At 46.4% G+C, this 19,093-nt stretch overlaps 2 protein-coding genes across 4 annotated transcripts; one reads left to right on the top strand and one right to left on the bottom strand.

Annotated features, from left to right (window-relative positions):
• Nucleotides 1-4,868: 4,868 nt before the first annotated feature.
• Nucleotides 4,869-12,771, bottom strand: FAM217B (family with sequence similarity 217 member B). 3 transcript variants are annotated; one of them, XM_055433934.2, is made up of 4 exons: nucleotides 12,644-12,771; nucleotides 10,965-11,076; nucleotides 10,754-10,839; nucleotides 4,869-9,133 (listed from the first exon to the last, which is right to left on the bottom strand). In XM_055433934.2, exon 4 carries the CDS (start codon nucleotides 9,127-9,129, stop codon nucleotides 7,987-7,989), a length of 1,143 nt encoding a protein of 380 aa, XP_055289909.2. In that variant the 5' UTR covers nucleotides 9,130-9,133; nucleotides 10,754-10,839; nucleotides 10,965-11,076; nucleotides 12,644-12,771; the 3' UTR covers nucleotides 4,869-7,986. The 3 variants fall into 3 exon arrangements, with proteins under 3 accessions (XP_055289909.2, XP_055289925.2, XP_055289911.2); XM_055433950.2 differs by having other exon boundaries at nucleotides 10,754-10,835; XM_055433936.2 differs by having other exon boundaries at nucleotides 12,639-12,730.
• On the top strand, nucleotides 12,345-17,277 carry PPP1R3D (protein phosphatase 1 regulatory subunit 3D). The gene has a single exon (XM_055433965.2). It carries the CDS (start codon nucleotides 13,174-13,176, stop codon nucleotides 14,071-14,073), a length of 900 nt encoding a protein of 299 aa, XP_055289940.2. The 5' UTR covers nucleotides 12,345-13,173; the 3' UTR covers nucleotides 14,074-17,277.
• The last annotated feature ends 1,816 nt before the right edge of the window (nucleotides 17,278-19,093 follow it).

The raw sequence follows: 19,093 nt of genomic DNA, 5'->3' as shown, positions 1-19,093 counted from the left end.
TGTAGATGAGCAATAGGGGAGGGAAACGCTGCCAAATACAACAGATTGGAGTGTTTTTCACTTTTTGCAAGTATAGTCTAATACTAATAATATTGATAGTGGAGTTACCAAGCTCTTCCTTGAGTTGTTTCTGTATGTTGGTGTTTCTGTGCTTTTCGGGGGAAGAAGGGAAATAAAAAGAGAGATTTGAGGCTGTTTACTTTGTCTTCCCACATCAAAATAATCCTCTTGAGGTAAAAATATATGCTTTTTTTAAAATTAGAATATATTTCAATTAAATTTGGTGGATCATTCATTTAATTATTGTGTGTGTGTTAGTCGCTTAGTTGTGTCCGACTCTTTGTGACCCCATGAACTGCTTGCAGCCCACCAGGCTCCCCTGTCCCTGGGATTCTTCAGGCAAGAACACTGCAGTGGGTTCCCATTTCCTTCTCCAATGCATGAAAGTGAAAAGTGAAAGTGAAGTCACTCAGTGGTGTCCGACTCTAGGTGCCTTTAAACCCTAGAGAAAGCGGAGTGAGGCAAGCAGATTTTGTGGCTAGAGCACGAGAGGGGACTGGTGCAGCAGGTGGAATGCTGTGAGAGCAGCCAGTTCAACCTCATAGACTTAAAGCGCTATAAGGGCGGACTTCTCAGATGTTAACCTCCAGAGATCTTAAAATGCAGCCTCTGATTCTGGAGGTCAACGTTTACCTTTACCCTCATGGGGAAGGAAAGATCATGTTTCCTCTGCCCTTCTAGTGTGTTGGCTGAGATCCCCTGTAATAAAAGACAGATTAACAAGAGAAAAACCTAGAAAAGTTTAGTAACCTGTGTATCCCCCGTACACGTGGGAGAGACTCCAGAAAAGTGAGGAACTCCCAGAAAAGACCAAACTGCCAGAAATAACATCTCCAGCCAAACAGGAAAAAGGACGTTTGGGTTTGGGGGAGCGAGTGACAGGAGGTTCTCAGGAAAAGCACAGAAAATGAGAGTATAGTTGTTAGGCAGATTTAACTCCTGCCTTAATATGATCAGAGTTGATAAGATGAATAGGAATTTCTGCAATTTCTAGATTTAGCTCATCCTCCTCTTCCAGGTACAGACAGGAAGACACCCTTACAAATGGAGATTTCCCTTACAAATCTAAATGTCTTTTACTAAAAGATAACATCTCAGTTTTCAGAGCCTCTCCAGTATCTGCTGTTTCTTAAAAATAACCAGCCTAGAAAACAATCCTCACGCCAATGAGACATATTTTGAGATGGCAGATTCTGCCCTCCTTTACCCTCTTAAATGTTTTTTTTTTTTTTAAACTGGGCCTGACAGCTACACTGACAAGAGACAGGTCTGCAAAAGAAAAGCACATCAATTTATTTAATATTAATACATGACACATGAGACTTCATAAAGAATGAAGACCCAGAGAAAAGGCAACACTTCCTTGCTCTCATATTAGGTTGAACAAAGTGGAAAAGTGATGAAACTGGGGGGAGATGAGATGATGAGTATTGTTTGAACAAATAAAGTTTGTGTAGAATTCTTTCGGCCTCAACTTCTCATCCCTGATGATAAACATGTTGCTTTCCTCCTGGTACAGGGAACACGTGTTACAGGAGTTTCATCTCCTGCCTTTAAAGAAAAGAAGGAAGATAAGAGTGTTTTTCTTATATTTGCTGTCTTTCAAATGCCTTTAACTCAAAATCGGCCCTATGCCAGAGCGATTTTGGCAAATGTGGTGTGTTCTGAACTCCTTCAGATTCAGTGGGTCTGAAGTGGGGCTCAGAATACGAGGAGCAGGCATAGAATAGTGCTGGCTGAATGGAATCAAAAGTTAAATATGCATCATTAGTTTTCTCTAAAATATCCTACAAGCTGGGACAATGATATATAAGACTATCCCATTTTTAAAATTCCAAATATATTTTCCAGAATTATCTCAGTTAATCTCTTAAACATCAAATTGCTGAGGACAGAGATGTATGAATTGGATCTTTTGAGTCTCTATGAAGATTTTTATAAAACGAATGATTTATGTTCCTTCATTGAGCATTGTTCTATAAACAGTGTTTTATGATGTCAAAGTAATGATGCAAGGAGGCTTTTGGACTGAGGTAGTTTTTACCCTTTCCTTGCCTACCAAATGACACCAAACCCTAAGTGGAGTATTTCCTGTAAATGCCTCAAGAGTAAGAAAAACAACCCAATCACAAACAGCCAGTCAGGGTTTCCCAAATGGTACAACCACTTAAGCCACAGCCAATCAAATGGTTTCCTTGTTTTGCATCTTCTCCTTGACTTCAGGTCCTGTCTGGGAAGTGCTCTTAACCTCAAGCCTTTGGTACTGCCCAATACAAAATGATTTTTGCTCAAATGAGTTCTCAAATCTTTCAAGGAAAAAAAGCTTAAAATTTTCTTGTTTCTGAAATCGAACACTCCTCTTCCCTCCCCATGTCTTCTGGATCAAAATAAAAATCTTTCATTTGATCAGAAAGCATCACAGAATCAATTCAATGCTGCCTGAAAAGGATTAGTCGCCACCTTGTGGATAAGAAAATTGCCACATCCAAAAATAATCTACCATTTTATGTACAAACTAAGGGCTTCCCTGGTGGCTCAGAGGTTAAAGCGTCTGCCTCCAATGCGGGAGACCCGGGTTTGATCCCTGGGTCGGGAAGTTCCCCTGGGGAAGGAAACGGTAACCCACTCTAGTATTCTTGCCTGGAGAATCCCATGGACGGAGAAGCCTGGTAGGCTACAGTCCACGGGGTCGCAAAGAGTCGGACACGACTGAGCGACGAACGGAATGATGTGAAACCTCCAGCATGGTTCAAACTATCAGTTATTTGTAAACCCCCTGTTAAAAACGAGACAGCAGGCCCGAAATGAGTCGCTTATGCTAAGCCCTACTTCACGCAACTGAGACTTACCATTTTGGCTCTTCTGTAAAGGAACAGTAAGCCAGTCCATCAGGAATAGCCTAGTCAGGCAAGTCATCTGCCTGGTTGACCCTTACCATCCTGGCCCCTGAAGGAAGGTGACCTTGCCACAACCAATCTGCTCTTTGCTGGTGTAACTTTCTTGTCTGGTCCCTTCTGCTTGTAAAGTTTCCATTTTGTACAGCCTCTCCTTCACAGCTCCTTTCTGTCTGCTAGGTTGGATGCTGTCAATTCATTAATCACAGGATAAAGCCAACAAGGTTTAAATTTACTCAGTGAAGTTGTTTTTTAACACCCCCAAAATTATTCTTTTTTAAACTGCCACTGTTTGGCAGACCCAAAAGAGGGCACCTCATGGTCAGAGTAAATTTAGAAAGAGGAACAAAAAGGTTTTCAGAATGTTTACAGCAGTTCTGTTGCTCAGTCGTGCCCGACTCTTTGCGACCCCCTGGACTGTAGCCTACCAGGCTTCTCCGTCCATGGGATTCTCCAGGCAAGAATACTGGAGTGGGTTACCGTTTCCTTCTCCAGGGGATCTTCCTGACCCAGGGATCAAACCAGGGTCTCCCGCATTGGAGGCAGACGCTTTAACCTCTGAGCCACCAGGGAAGCCCTAGCTGCTCAAATAGGAAAAGGTGTACGTCAAGGTTGTATATTGTCACCTTGCTTATTTAACTTATATGCAGAGTACATCATGAGGAACGCTGGGCTGGAAGAAGCACAAGCTGGAATCAAGATTGCCGGGAGAAATATCAATAACCTCAGATATGCAGATGACACTACCCTTATGGCAGAAAGTGAAGAGGAACTCAAAAGCCTCTTGATGAAAGTGAAAGAGGAGAGTGAAAAGGTTGGTTTGAAGCTCAACATTCAGAAAACAAAGATCATGGCATCTGGTCCCATCACTTCATGGGAAATAGATGGAAAAACAGTGGAAACAGTGTCAGACTTTGTTTTTTTGGGCTCCAAAATCACTGCAGATGCTGATTACAGCCATGAAATTAAAAGACGCTTGCTCCTTGGAAGGAAAGTTATGACCAACCTTGATAGTATATTAAAAAGCAGAGACATTACTTTGCCAACAAAGGTCCGTCTAGTCAAGGCAATGGTTTTTCCCGTGGTCATGTATGGATGTGAGAGCTGGACTGTGAAGAAGGCTGATCGCCGAAGAATCGATGCTTTTGAACTGTGGTGTTGGAGAAGACTCTTGAGAGTCCCTTATACTGCAAGGAGATCCAACCAGTCCATTCTAAAGGAGATCAATCCTGGATGTTCATTGGAGGGACTGATGCTAAAGCTGAAACTGCAATACTTTGGCCACCTCATGCGACGAGTTGACTCACTGGAAAAGACTCTGATGCTGGGAAAGGTTGGGGGTGGGAGGAGAAGGGGACGACAGAGAATGAGATGGCTGGATGGCATCACCGACTCTGTGGACATGAGTTTGAGTGTACTCCGGGAGTTGGTGATGGACAGGGAGGCCTGGCGTGCTGTGATTCATGGGGTCGCGGAGAGTCGGACACGACTGAGTGACTGAAATGAACTGAACTGAACTGAACTGAACCTGGGGACTCTCTCAAAAGACACAAGGCTCCTTTCTGGACTTGTACATTAAAATGCAATTTATTTCTAACGTATTAATTTTATTGAATTTCCATCTGTGTCCCTAACCACCCTTTGGGACAAGAAGAAGAGGGACTCAGGAAAGGTGCAGCCAGGAATCTTCCTCAGATGCGTCTAGTCCTGTTGTCATGTCTGCTGCTCAGAATTAAGAAAGTAATTGGGACAGAATTTCCCCCTCAGCAGATTTTTTGAACTAATCAGGGAGAACGAAGACAAACTCTGAAATAGAACTGCATAAAAAGCAAATCAAAACCATACCAGAAAAATCCACAGTGTTTTCCCGACGTTCAATTGATCTCAAGGAAGGAAAAAGCCCAGATTCACAAAAACCTATGTGTATTGCTTTATTATATGCAAAACCAAGCATACAATAATTACATAGCAAATAACAAACATGCTGCGTTTTGAATGGTGGTCTGTCCATGTTCATGAATAAATAATAAATACTGCTTCTTTAGTCCTTTGGAGTACAGTACCAAGAGATTATATATTTGTTTTATTACTCTTGTAAATGAGCACAAAGGAAAGAGGAAATAGGTAATATTTAAACATGAACAGTAGAAATTCTCTCTGGAAACTAACCAAATAGGCCCAAGAACCACTACAAACAGTGATACCCTCTCCCCCATCTTTTTTGTCATAGGTTGCCAACCCCATGCTATCCCAGTTAAGTTACAAACTTTCAGTCAGTTTATAGTCATTAAAGAGAAATAATTCCAACCCAAACAGTTATAGCTAATATCGATATGTTTTTGTAGTTCACTTTTGTAGTTTTTACAACTTTTCCCCCTGATTCCAAGCCTGAAACAGTTCTTAGCACTTTTTCTAAACTTTGGAGTTCTTTTTTCTTACCATTTTATTGGTTACTTTAATTGATCTAAATGTAACATGTATATAAACAACTGCACAGAAATGACAGGCACTACTTAGGAATATAGTGACTCATGTCACAGGATTCCATGGCTTCAATCTGATGGACTGAATGAGTTCATGACTCTACTCTGTAATGTGGTCTGCTCAAGTGGCAAGGTTTTTATCTGCAGCATTTAGTGCATTAAGATGTGCGCATCAGAAATCACAGAAGTGTGCTTCTGCTCTGTGATGAACCTGTATTCATTAGGAGCTCTGATCCAATCACAATTACCAACCAGAGGCAAAAACGTAAACAAGCAAAGCCCCTTTTTCAGGCTTTTCAAACTGTCCTAACATGTGACGTTATAACTATGCTTCCGAATTAAGCAACCAAGTCAAAGAGCAAGGAACAAATGTAACATCCGAGGTGTTACCTCAACATTTCTTAATCAGCTCAGACGTACACAAGGCCAGGAAAGGTAAACCATGTCACTGTCCAGATCTCCTACACAGGTGTGTTACTGCGAGAGGCAGCAGCTCAGCATAAACCCTGGTTTCTATTAGGATTAATATCAGGATCATATATGTGTATGTAACATGCTTACAGAGATTTATTGGCCCTGAAACTTCAAACAGAGCTGAATGAACATCTTGCAGAAAGAGAAATCATGAGTGGGGTGTAGACAGGACTCGCCTATCAGTGCTCACAGAAGCAGGGCCATCAAAGGACATGTGGGGGAATGCTCAGAAACCACAGAAGGGAAAAGTTATGAATAACACTATGTTTTCAAAATACCATACTTACACTGAGTACAAATGTTCCAGTATAATTGTGAACCGTGGAACTGATGCTGGCCAGATATACATCTTCCGTTCATTTATAAAAAGGCCTAAGATCTTACAGTAACCAGTGCTTTCTCCAGTAGGGCAGTGTGAGGAAGAAATAATATAAGAGGGAATCGGGAAATTAAAAGTCTTAAAAGAAAAGGACTACCATAAACATTTTTGTTGTTTATACGATCAGATCTTCAAATGGCATCTTAATATTCAATTTTGGCCTATTATTTTAATTATGCATAAATGCATCTTGTCTTTATGGTAACTTAAACAGTGACTTGGATGACACTGAATTGCTGAGTGAAAAGTCTGCCAGTTGGTAAATATTTTCAAATGAAATGTGGCAAGTTTTTCATTTGCCCCAAAGATGAAAAACAGAAACATATATATAAAGAAAAATAGAAGAATTGTTTGAAGGAATAAAATCAGCCATAGTCATTAAAACATACTGTACATCAAGAATGGTCAACCAAAGGTTTTAAAGATTTTTACAATAATATCAAGAGCAATCTCCTCACACAACCATAGGGACAAGTAGATGTGATTTCAGTTCAGTTGCTCAGTCGTGTCTGACTCTGTGACCCCATGGACTGCAGCACGCTAGGCTTCCTGTCCATCACCAACTCCTGGAGCTTGCTCAAACTCATGTCCATCGAGTCAGGGATGCCATCCAACCATCTCATTCTCTGTTGTCCCCTTCTCCTCCTGTCTTCTACCTTTGTGACTTAACAGCAGTTAAATAAGAAGCATTTAGGAGAGTCAGGAAGCCATAGGGCCATGTAAGAATGTGAAGACATTCATTCAGTAACTTTAGTCATGCTCCCCCCACCCCCAGCAAGATTATAAAGTCCTGCTCTTGCAAATGAAGACAGATCATCATTTTAACGACAGAGAGGGGCCAGGTCCCAAATCAGGAATGTAATAAGGGTTCCACTCAAAGTAGTTCTGTGTGTATCTGTCTGATTATAGGCCCTGCATTTGCAAACTCTAAAAGGTGGTGTACCTGTGGCACCTCTTCAGAGACGCCACCCACCAGGAATTCCACGTGTCGACATTTCATTCTTCCTCCCACCACATGCCAATAACCACGCTTAGACCCACCAACCTCCACTGGGATGAAGTCTGTATGCTGACAGAATACAAAAAATTGACTTCACACTACCTCTAAAAGGCCTTCTTAAAAAAAAAAACAAAACCCATGTTAGGGAAAGTGCATGAAAGCCCTTGATTCCACTGTCTCCCAAGAGCAGGAAACTTTGTGATAAATGACTTTGCTAAATGACTTTGCTCAAAATAGATGCTGTTGAGGAAAGGCCCAAGCTTCCCCTGGAGTGAAACAGCCAAAACTTCTGTTTGAATCCTTTAGGACCAGGGCACAGAGAGCTCTGTCTCAGACACTCAGGATTCTCCACTGTTTGAAGCCATGCCCACTAGCTCACATGTGCTGTATCTAGCCTGGCTGAGATTTCAGAAGTGGAGTTCACTCAAGTCCCGCTAGAGAGCAGTGGTTTTATTTCTTTCTGTGGCACAGACTTTGGCTGATGTTTACCTCAAGTTTGCCTAAGACTGTCAACACAAAGTATGATTACCTAAAGACTTCTTTCTTTGAAAACAACCCTGTGTGGCTGGGGAGGAGGTGAGGGTCCACCCCTTCAAGGTCAGTAAACCCGAAGTCTCTTACAATTCACTGGAGGAGAACTTTTGGAAGAGCTTTAATACTGAGTCATCTGCAGGTCCTTGCAACTCATCAGATCAGTTATTTCTTGAATTTGTGCGTGTTTTGCTTTCCTCCATTCGTTTTGAGCTTTTTCTCGCTGGATATCGTGGCATGAGCAGAGTTACTCACATTTCCCTTCTTCTTAAGACCTGTGTGTGCTGGTGCCCGGGCAGCCCTGCAGCCGTCCGCGGGATCCAGGATCACAGCTGGAGGCCGGGGTGCACGGAGGTTGCCATTGCTCTCGATCTTGGGGCCACCACAGGATAAGTCCCAGGGCTGCAGCCTGGAGCTCTTGTTGGATTTCTTTTTCTTCTTCTCTGTCTGCACCTCCAGGGTTTGCTTCTGAGAACATAATCGGCTACTGCTCAGCACATCAAGGGGTCTGGGGGAAGCCTCACCAGTGTAACAGAATGGATGGACTTCCTCACAGAGCGTGTCTTTCTTTCGTGAAGGGCCTGACTTTGGAGGCCCTTCCTGCTGAGGCCTGGACAGAGCACTGGGCATCAGCTTGCTTCTCCCAGGGCTCCTCAGGGCCCCCGAGGTCCCAGCGGCAGTGTGAGGCCTCCCTTTGGCCATCTTGCCTTTCTCGCACTGGACGGTCTGGATCTGTAGCCACTCAAGCTGGACGAGCCTGTCGATGTACTTGCCCAGGAGCCCCCCAGTTTTGGGCACAGCCTCTGTCCTGTGCTCGGAGTGCAGGAGCATGGCCATGTCCCGCAGGTCCCAGGAGTTGCAGGGGGACGGGAGGAAGTCGGGGTAACAGTATTCGGGCTGGGTGGGGCCCTGCCCTGGGTGCAGATCGAAGTGAACCGAGTCAATCTCTTCCGCTCGAAGGTGAAGATCAGGAGGCGTGAGGGGGGATGGGGGGATGGCAATCCTTTCTGAATCAGAGAGGTCACTGGCACTGTCCTCCTCCTCGGCATCTTCTTTGATGATTTTCATGGACTGAAAGTCCAGAAACAGCTTGTTCCCTGAGGGCCCCCGATACCTGGGGCCAAGGGGACTCCTTTTGGGGTTTCCTTCTGGGGAAATGCTTTCCTTCAGCTTATCTTCAGTTGGTTGGGGGACACCTCCTCTGAGACTGCTTTTCAGCTGGGAAGAAATGTGGACTTGGGGTTTACTCTGTCTTTTTCTAGAATTCTTGGGATGTTGTACTTTATTCCGAGATGGGCCTGCATTCATATTGCTGCAAGAAATAAAATTGCAATTCTTAGTCCATGTGACACAAACTGGCCTTCTGATGATTTAAGAAAGTAATCAAAATAAGCCTCTAGTTGTACATTTCAGCTATGACAACGGGTTAGAAAATGTGAGGCCTCTAAACTTGCAAGTGACAGGACAGTTTTCCACTTGATACTCTATTTAGGAAAAAACATTAATATAAAGCAGGTGCCAGAAGTAAATGCGTGGATTCATTTTGCATCAAATATTAGCTTTTAAGAAAAACACTAACATTTCATAAAGTACTTATATTGTCATCTTAAACCCATAGTGTGTACTTTGAAAAATATCTCTTGCAGAACACTCAGTCTGTTGTTCATGATGAGCAGTGTTTAATAACACAAACAAGTAAAATCCACACCTTTCTTTTATATACCTAGTTTAAATTAAACAGGATGTAAAATACATTTTATAGAACTTAATCGCTGGTTGGTGGTAACTCTGAGCCAGCAAATATCCTAAGGAAAACTGTAGCATATACAAACTATACCTTAAGCCAAAAGCTTATCAAAGTGTCAGAATATCTTCAAATAGAAAACACACTAGGGAAAACAGTGTTTAGAGGGATAGGGATAAAATCACACAATGCCTTATAACACAATACAAATTTTTAAAAAGGCTTAAATGCTACTTTTTTTCTTTAAATTTTTATCATTTTTAAAAACTGAAGTATAGTTGATTTTCAATGTTGTGTTAGTTTTTGGTGCACAACAAGGTGATTCAATTATACATATATATATATACCTTATTTTTTTTTTAATATTCTTTTCCACTATGGTTTATCCTGGGATATTTTTAAACACAGCTCCCCGTACTCTGCAGTAGGGCCCTGTTAATACTGCCCTTTGAATGATGGGGAGGCAGATCTTTTGAATACTGTACACACTGCTAGCACGGCAACTGATTCTTCCTCTAATTTATTTCTGAGACAGCGTCTCATATCAGAGGTGAAAACATTTTCTTTTCAACTTATTTACCAAGAACAGTGCACTTTACCAAGATGAATAATACTTCTCAGCAACATCAATGTGGTGTGGTTAAAAAAAAAAAAAAAAAGGATGGTAAACATGCTTTGTTGAAACCTCAGAGGTTCATTTGCTGGAGGTCTCCACCACAATAAGCGATTACTTGAAAATGTGCCACCTCTTAATAAACATGGAGGAGGTTAAATCATTGCCATCAGCATAACATGTGCTCAATAAATGTTTAAAAAAATGAAGACATGGATAAAGTAATTGCCATGATTTAGAACTCATAACAAACATTGTTAAAACTTTCTGTTACCTCTAGCTGTCTATGTGAGGCCATAAAAGTTATTACTAGTATCCTTTTAATAGAAAAGGAAACAAACATAGAAAGATTACCCAAAATTGTGGATTCTGCTAACAGTGCAAGAATTATGACCTCCTAGAATTTTTACCAACTAGTAACGTTAAAACCATTTCAGACAAGAAATATAGTGTATATACTTCTGTCTGAACTGATCTGAACAGACATAATTTTCTCCCAACCACACTTATCAATCTGGAGAACTGAGCTACTGCGCCTTTTGCAAAATAAAGTAATTACATGAAAAACAATTTACCTGGTTTTCTGATAAGATTCATTCACCCTATTCCCTTTCTTGAAAAAGTCGCATGGCTGATCATCATTTAGGGTTGGACAGACTGTCTAAAAACAAAGACACATAGTTAATAAATACCCTACACATACAAACACACACACACACACACACACACAAGAAACATGAAAAACCAGGACAAATCTAAATGAGATTTTACTTAAGTTTACATCACCTTTTCTGTAGTGCTCGAAATATTCTTGCTCAATCTGTTGGAAGATGCTGACAGCAGGGGAAGTGACTTCTTTCCTCCTCTAATATTTGGGAAGGATGCCTTACCACCGGAACTAGAAGCAACAGAACAGTGTCGGTAAGTACCAACTGCAAACACCCTATCACCCTTATCATGCTGCTTTTTACTTTTTTGTTCTTAAATATTCACAGTGTATAAAAAGTCTGAATGGGGGAATATTGCCTTCCATTTATGGTTTATATCTATTTTGCTTGTTTTTCACAGTGGGTATTAGATACAAGATCACACTACTATAAATGGATTTCATCTCTCTCCCCATACACACACACATACACACGTATGCATGCACACATACAAAATCTCCTTGGAAGTAATTAATTTGTTGAGGAAATCTGTGGGCCTAATTAAGTTTGGCTGTTACTCCAAAGTTCCCATATCCATTCCTTCCTTCCACAAACAGATTGCCTAGAAAACATCAGGGTTAGACACCTATCCTGCTCTCATGGAGCTTGAACTCTATTGGAGAGGCCCCCTTTCAGGCCTCCTGCCTTCACTATCACATCAGTCCATGAAAAATTTATCAGTATAATACGTATCACGCAGTGTTCTCTCTCTGCGACATTTTGTTGATTGGTACCACCCAAGGCTGCTTCTCCCCTCTTGAGTGGCCTACTAAAAGTGCCCCATTTGAATGTGAACCTTCTTTCTTCCATAAAATCCCCTGCCTCTGAAAAAATTGAAGAGTTGGGATTATACATTTTTATTTCCTTCCTAAAACTCTGCTCTGTTAGTTTTCAAAATAAGCTTGTATGCCATTTTGGTCCATGTACATATGATGAGAAGGAAAATCACATGCGGGCCCTTACAATGAACGAATGAGACCATAATCAACTGCTCCACCCGTTTCAGACATAGAATACGTTCCCCAATCCCCTTCATTAGTCTGGTTTTCCTGCTGCCTTGTCCCTCTGGATGGTACAGGAACACTAGAACTCTCTAGAAAGTGCAATCCCATCTTCTCCACTTCATTTCACCTGGCAAGCTTTACACCCCGGGCTGTGCTGTTTTCTGGACAAAGTTACTGAGAGAGAAGAGGTGACAGCCTGCAGGGTCCCTAAGATAGAGAAAGCAACCTCTGGTTTCCCTGAAGGTTCGGGAACAAAGCTAAAAGCCTGGATTCTGCCTCCAAACTGCATCCCAAGCGCCAGAGACTGCTTAATGGCAGCCTTATCATTTGTCACAGGGTCTTAACCCTTGTTCTCATATCTTCCTGTCCGGTTTGGAGCCTCTCTGGAGACAGCAGTAGCAGCAGCGCCGCCCCCTCCCCACCCCCCAGGGACAGGACCAGCGGTCCCCGCGGCAAAGCATTGTGGGTGACGCGGGGACACGACGCTTCTCGTCTATGCAGCCAGGCTCCCACGGTCTGGCCTAGGGTCCCTGTTGCAGCGCAAACGTCCAAAGAGCTGGCTACCCTCGAGGCTTAAAATGAGCTGGGGTCAGGCTCCTGGGCAGGCCGAGTGGTGCGCCCCTCCCCCGCCCGCATTAGCCCCAGAAATCCGGGGACCGCAGCGTGCACGTTCCGGGTCATCTGCGCGAGCAGACGCCGATCTGCGACCGATCGGCTCGCCGGCCGGCCGGCCGCAGACAGACACTGACCAGACCTGTTTCGCTGCCGCGGAGAACACGTGATGCGGGGCCGGGCGGGAGGCAGACGGGTGCGCTGGGCTGCGCTGGGCGGCGGGAGTCCGCGCCGGCAGCGTCACGAGGGGCGGGGCGGAGGCTCGCCGGGAAGTTGCTCCGACTAGTCGCGGCTGGGTGAGTAACGCGCGGCCTGGGAGGGGCCCCTGGGCGGACACCGCCTTCTCCGCACCCGGAGGAAGCCCAAGGCCTCCGCCACCCCGCGCTCCGCTGCGGCCCCGAGGAGCGTCCACGCGAGCAAGCGTTCGTCCTGGAAACCAGCTTTTTTTTTTTCCCTGCCCAAAGTGGAAAACCAAGGGGAGGGCTCGAGGGACGAGGTGGCGGACGAGGGGAGCGCGCAGCCGGCCCACTGCGTCCTCTGCTGGCGGCGGTTCCAGCGAACCCTCCCCAGGGTCGCTGAGCACGTCCTGGGACACCGAAGGAGCGGACGCAGGGTTGGGAGTGAGGCCGCCCTTCGGCTCCACCTCCCCATCTCTTGACGGTCGGCCGGGCCATGTCCAGAGGCCCGGGCTCGGCGGTCCTCCCCGCCACCGTCGGGTTCCGGAAGCCCGCCCCGCGGAGCCTCAGCTGCCTCTCGGACCTGGACGGCGGCGCGGCCCGGGAGCCGCGGCCCTGCCGGCCCCCGGGGAGCCCGGGCAGCGCGCCGCCGCCGCCGCCCGCGCCGTCCGGCTGCGACCCCCGCCTACGGCCCATCATGCTGCGGCGGGCGCGCTCGCTGCCCAGCTCGCCAGAGCGCCGCCAGAAGGGCGCGGGAGCTCCGGGCGCTGCGTGCCGACCCGGCTGCAGCCGGCAGCACCGCGTGCGCTTCGCCGACGCGCTGGGCCTGGAGCTGGCGCAGGTCAAGGTGTTCAATGCGGGCGAAGACCCGTCCGTGCCGCTGCACGTGCTGTCGAGGCTCGCCATCAACTCGGACCTGTGCTGCAGCAGCCAGGACTTGGAGTTCACTCTGCAGTGCCTGGTGCCTGACTTCCCGCCGCCCGTCGAGGCCCCGGACTTCGGCGAGCGCCTGGGGCGCCAGCTCGTGTGCCTGGAGCGCGTCACCTGCTCGGACCTGGGCATCAGCGGCACGGTGCGCGTGCGCAACGTGGCCTTCGAGAAGCAGGTGGCGGTGCGCTACACCTTCTCCGACTGGCGCAGCGCGCACGAAGTGGCGGCGCGGTGGCGCGGGCCGGCAGGCTCCGGGGGCTCCGAGGACGTCTTCGCCTTCGGCTTCCCGGTGCCGCCCTTCCTGCTGGAGCTCGGCTCCCGCGTGCACTTCGCGCTGCGCTACCGTGTGGCCGGAGCCGAGCACTGGGACAACAATGACGGCCGCGACTACAGTCTCACGTGCCGCAACCACGCACTGCACATGCCGCGCGGGGAGTGTGAGGAGAGCTGGATCCACTTTATCTGAGCTTCCTGGCAGGGCTCGCGCGTCTGGGAGGTGGCTCTGCCTCACACCCCAACTCCAAGCCGGGGCCGGTGGAACTTGCTTCCCGCAGCTGCAAGCTGTGCTCGCTGTGGCCCGCCTATGCTTTTACTTGAAACGTCTGGGTCACTTGGCATCCGATGCCAGAAGGCCGGGCTCTGTCATGTGCTGGGTGGGGTGCTGGGTGAGTAGATGCACGAATGAGTTGGCCCTATGAAGAAGGCCCAGGCAGGTGGTTTTGGAAAGGCCTGCACCCTGCACTGGGAAAACCTGTGGCTTTTGCGTGTGTCCTGATCGCGTCTCTGTGAATATAGCTCTTATTTATCATCACTGCGATGTTGAGACCTTTTACCCTTAGCCGATGCCTTCTTGGGAACATTCTGAATTCAATAAGCTAAAAAAAAAGAAAAGTCATTCTTGGGTGTTTTTGCTCACTGTAAACAGAATGTATATGCTGTGACCCCCATCATGGTCCCGTGAGGCATTCCTGCCCTGGGACAAGGAAAACCTGAAGTCACATTTGCATACCAATGTCTGTAGGCTTCTAACAGCCGGGAAACTATTAATAGGCAAGAAATTGATGCCTCTTCAGTCATCATACAATCATTCCTGGGAGTTCAGGCTGCCCCATTAGGCTGTGTGTCTCCTCCATCAGCAACTGCCAAGAAGGTAAACACTTAGAACTTTTAGTTAGCAAATCAGCCCCTTCTGCGGTGTTTCTTTGCACTTTATGTATTTTATTGTACATGTTTGATAATTGTGTATCTGCACTTTATCAGGCCACTCTGTTTAGATTTGAGCTACCTAAGTATTTAAAGAAATTCTGCCTTAAGTTATTTCAGTTTTCAGGCAACTCTGTGGAATTTGGGCAACAATGCCCTTTGCAGTTACCTTTTTGACGATTATGGTGACTCTCTTGATGTCTTCTTAAGTGTTCAGGGTTCCAGCAGTCATCATTCAGAAGTCACATTATCAAGTGGAACTAGCAGGTATTTTCAGCAACAACCAGACTGGAGGAAAAACAATACACAAATATTTATACATTTTAATTGTTTTAAGCTATATTTGTATATGCCTGGTTTTATCAACTACCTGCCAACTTAAATCTTTGTGCCTTCAGATAGATAACTTTGTAACCTTGTCTGGACTTGTTTTCCAATTTTAAAATATTAAATGCTTTATTTTTTTAAACTTTCCAACCAAGAAGTCAAGGCCATTGTCTCCCGCAGAGTGCCACAACAACTTAAAACTCTCAGCGAGGGGCTATTTCTCTTGGTGCTGAGTGGTGGTCTGACAGCAGGTGCTAGCACAGAGGTGTGAAAACCCAGCCAAGGTGGACGTGGTCTCCAGCTTGGGAAGCTGGTTTCCAAGAGCTGAAGCCAGTGTGATAAATCTTGTGATAGCTGTCACCAGTGAATTAACTCTAAATATTTGAATGCTTGTTACTGTTTGTCAAATAAGTATGCAAAGGATGCATTTTGCCTTTTAACCAATTTCTTTTTTTTGTAATGGCAACTTCAGTGTTTTAAAAATTCCAACAACAAGGATGGCTTTCTCTTGTACCTTCTGGTCTAAGAATATGGAACTCTGATTTAAAACATTGTGACTGAATTGAACAATCGCTGACTGTTAGCACTGTGTACTCCATTGACATACAAGAGGCAGAGAAGCCTGGTCACATTTCCTGCTGTTTGACAAACTGTCCAGTTATGTCAGTAAGCCTATGAGGGCCTCGGCCACTATGCCCTGGATCCTAGCCCAGTGTGCAAAGCAGTTGTCCTGGGTGTTCACATATGAGCAAGAGCTGGCAAATATATTGCTATGTAAAGGCATGCGGAGAATCTTATAATCTGTGTAAAGGTCATTTACCAAAAAAGGTCTTGACACGGAATATGTAGTAAATGTTATATCTTCAATATTAAGAGAACCTCCATGTGCCTTTGAAGAAAGATCAACATTTAAAAACTTTAAAGCTTAAATATACCTGCCTAGTTAATCAAGAAGCTTTGGGACAGCTTAAGATTTGCAGGCCTGAAAACACAGTGACATAGCCTAGATATTCCAAGTTTTGTTGTGACCTGTGCAGTTGTTGGGTTGTCTCTCCAAACATGTTTTAATACCTGCCATTTAAGATGACTTCACCTAAGCCTCACTATTAAAGTATATGTGCACAAGTTGTCGGTTGAAGTGTGTTTTTCCTGTGGCCTGATGAGTGTGAAACAAGGCTTTAGAAATGTGTTGATTAAGACATTTCATGTCTTATCCTTCCTAGAAAGCTGTCATGTTTAGTATCTTGCCAGTATAAATAAATGCATTTTATGATGGCACCTGAGCTTCAGCAGCACAGTCGTGTGTGTCTTTGAGAAACTGAGATGCATCCTTTTATGCCAGGTCAGTATTATATAGGAAGAAAGCTCTAGGAAAATACAGGGGATGGAACAGTTATTGTACTTCATCTTAGTGCTTATTGAAAGCACTAAGGAATAACCACGTAGGAATAACTACTGTGTATCTGCACCCCCCTCCATGGTGACTCACTCAATTACAGAGCTTTGAACACAGGGAAAGGAAACCAACTTCTGTCCTCTCTTATTTGCTAGCCTACAATAAGAGGAGTATTGTATTGAATAGGTGCTCTAAGTATTTGATGTCATGGGAAATAGGGAAACAGTGGAAACAGTGTCGGACTTTATTTTTGGGGGCTCCAGAATCACTGTGGATGCTGATTGCAACCATGAAATTAAAAGACACTTATGCCTTGGGAGGAAAGTTATGACCAACCTAAATAGCATATTAAAAAGCAGAGACATTTCTTTGACAACAAAGGTCCGTCTAGTCAAGGCTATGGTTTTTCCAGTGGTCAGGTATGGATGTGAGAGTTGGACTGTGAAGAAAGCTGAGTGCCGAAGAATTGATGTTTTTGAACTGTGGTGCTGGAGAAGACTCTTGAGAGTCCCTTGGACTGCAAGGAGATCCAACCAGTCCATTCTAAAGGAGATCAATCCTGGGTGTTCATTGGAAGGACTGATGCTAAAGCTGAAGCTCCAATACTTTGGCTACCTCGTGCGACGAGTTGACTCACTGGAAAAGACTCTGATGCTGGGAGGGATTGGGGGCAGGAGGAGAAGGGGATGACAGAGAATGAGATGGCTGGATGGCATCACCGACTTGATGGAGGTGAGTTTGAGTGAACTCCGGGAGTTGGTGATGGACAGGGAGGCCTGGCGTGCTGTGATTCATGGGGTCATAAAGCTTTGAACCTGAGCGACTAAACTGAACTGAACTGAATCCTGAAAACTGCACTACCTGGTAGATCAGTTCAGTCGCTCAGTTGTGTCCGACTCTGCGACCCCATGAATCACAGCATGCCAGGCTTCCCTGTCCATCACCAACTCCCGGATCTACCTGGTAGATAATAGCCCCATTTCTCAGCTGAAAAGAATGAAGCTCAGAGAGATTTAAGTAATTCACCTAAAGCTTCACCGCTGGTTAAGTAGCAAGGTTAGCATTCAAACCCACTGCAAAGCCCACCTCCTCTCTGCCATGTGAGAAGACGCGCCCAGTAAGAGTTTGTTAAATTTAATTGAACATCCATTCCGATTATGACCGATAAGGTTTTCCGTCTAACATAATCTAAAGACCTATTTAAAAACAATTCAAATGAAATTAAATAAAATCAATGATATTTCCTTCCATGTGGTAGTGACGTTTAATATAATCCTTGGACTTTCTGTATAAAAAGGGCTCTAAACGTTTTACTTCTACTAAAAAGTGGCATGGTGCGGATTCACTATTTTTAATTTTTGACCTGCTTGTCTGCTGTAATTTGTGAATTCCCTGCCTAATTTACACCACAATCATCCATTGCTTTTATCATTTAAATTGATACTTTAAATTGAAACATTCTAAAATCCCTGGGGAAACACTTGATTCGCTCAGCGGCAAGCCTAGATGGCCTCAGTGCTCTGTCCCCTAGGGGTCTGCGATTCAAGCTAGTGAGAGCACTCATTCACAGAACCTGCTTCTAGGAAACCTGCGCAGGGCTTGGACGGGGGACGGGGCCGGGGCGAGGTGGGCGTGGCCGGGAGGGCGGGGCGGAGCGCGGTGGTCAGTGGAGGCTGATCAGGAGTGGTTCTGCTGCCCTCTGCTGGTCCGCAACGTGGGCCTCTTTCAGGGAACTCTGACCACGCGTCCCCGCAGGTTCGTCTAGCGCCCTCGTGTCTCTGCGGTCCCGTTCAGCCTTCCCGGGTGGCTGTGGGGAACCCGGGGGTCTCCTTGAGCCGCCGGCGCTTCTGGCCCTTCAGGTTCACGTCCCGCGGGCAGGGCAGGCCCGGTCGACCAGCGCGTCCACACCGCGGGAGGGAAGAGAGAGCAGAGGAAGGACGCTGGCGCCTCCTCTCGCGGCGCGGCCGCTGGGCTAGCGGAGTCAGGGGTCGGGGTCTGGCCTGCGCACGGCCTCCCACTTACCTGAAGCCCCTAGCCGCGCCCACCTCGGCGCTCCCTTTCCGGCCTTAGGAAGTGCCTGCGCTGGCGCGAGGGGCGGGGCCTGTCCGGTGGCGGCGCTGATTGGACGTGGTGGACGTGGTGCCGAACCGCACGCGACGCCGATTGGACGGGCGCTTCCCGCCCTCCCTTGACAGCCTGAGGCGCAGAGGCGATAACGGAGACTCGACGTCGGGCTGCAGCAAATCTAGGAGATCCACGCGGAGGCCTCTTCCAGCTGACAGGTTGAGCTGGGTGCCCGGGAGGGCTTCCTTGACGGTGGGGCGCGTTAGGGGAGAGTTGCGGCGACCGCCGGGCCTCTGGGGGCGGCGGAACTAGCGAGCGGCCTCCTAACCGTTGAGGCGGAGCCGTTGAGGAAACTGCTGCGGTGGCGCAGCCAGGGCTGGGGATGGGGGCGGGGACGGCCTCCGGCGGGGCGTCGGGTGGGCGGCGCGGGCCTCGAGCCAACGAGCCTCGGGGCGTGTGGTCGTGAGGGGCCGGCCGCGGCCTGGACCGCGCTGGT

Source organism: Moschus berezovskii, chromosome 15, assembly GCF_049115385.1.
Source record: "Moschus berezovskii isolate FMDL1 chromosome 15, NW_MosBer_1.0, whole genome shotgun sequence".
NCBI classification, from domain to species: domain Eukaryota; kingdom Metazoa; phylum Chordata; class Mammalia; order Artiodactyla; family Moschidae; genus Moschus; species Moschus berezovskii.
This window is presented reverse-complemented; position numbering and strand designations above follow the sequence as displayed.

Coding starts and splice junctions, on each gene's coding strand:
- PPP1R3D (XM_055433965.2), top strand. CDS start 13,174: ATGTCCAGAGGCCCGGGCTCGGCGGTCCTCCCCGCCACCGTCGGGTTC.
- FAM217B (XM_055433934.2), bottom strand. CDS start 9,129: ATGAATGCAGGCCCATCTCGGAATAAAGTACAACATCCCAAGAATTCT.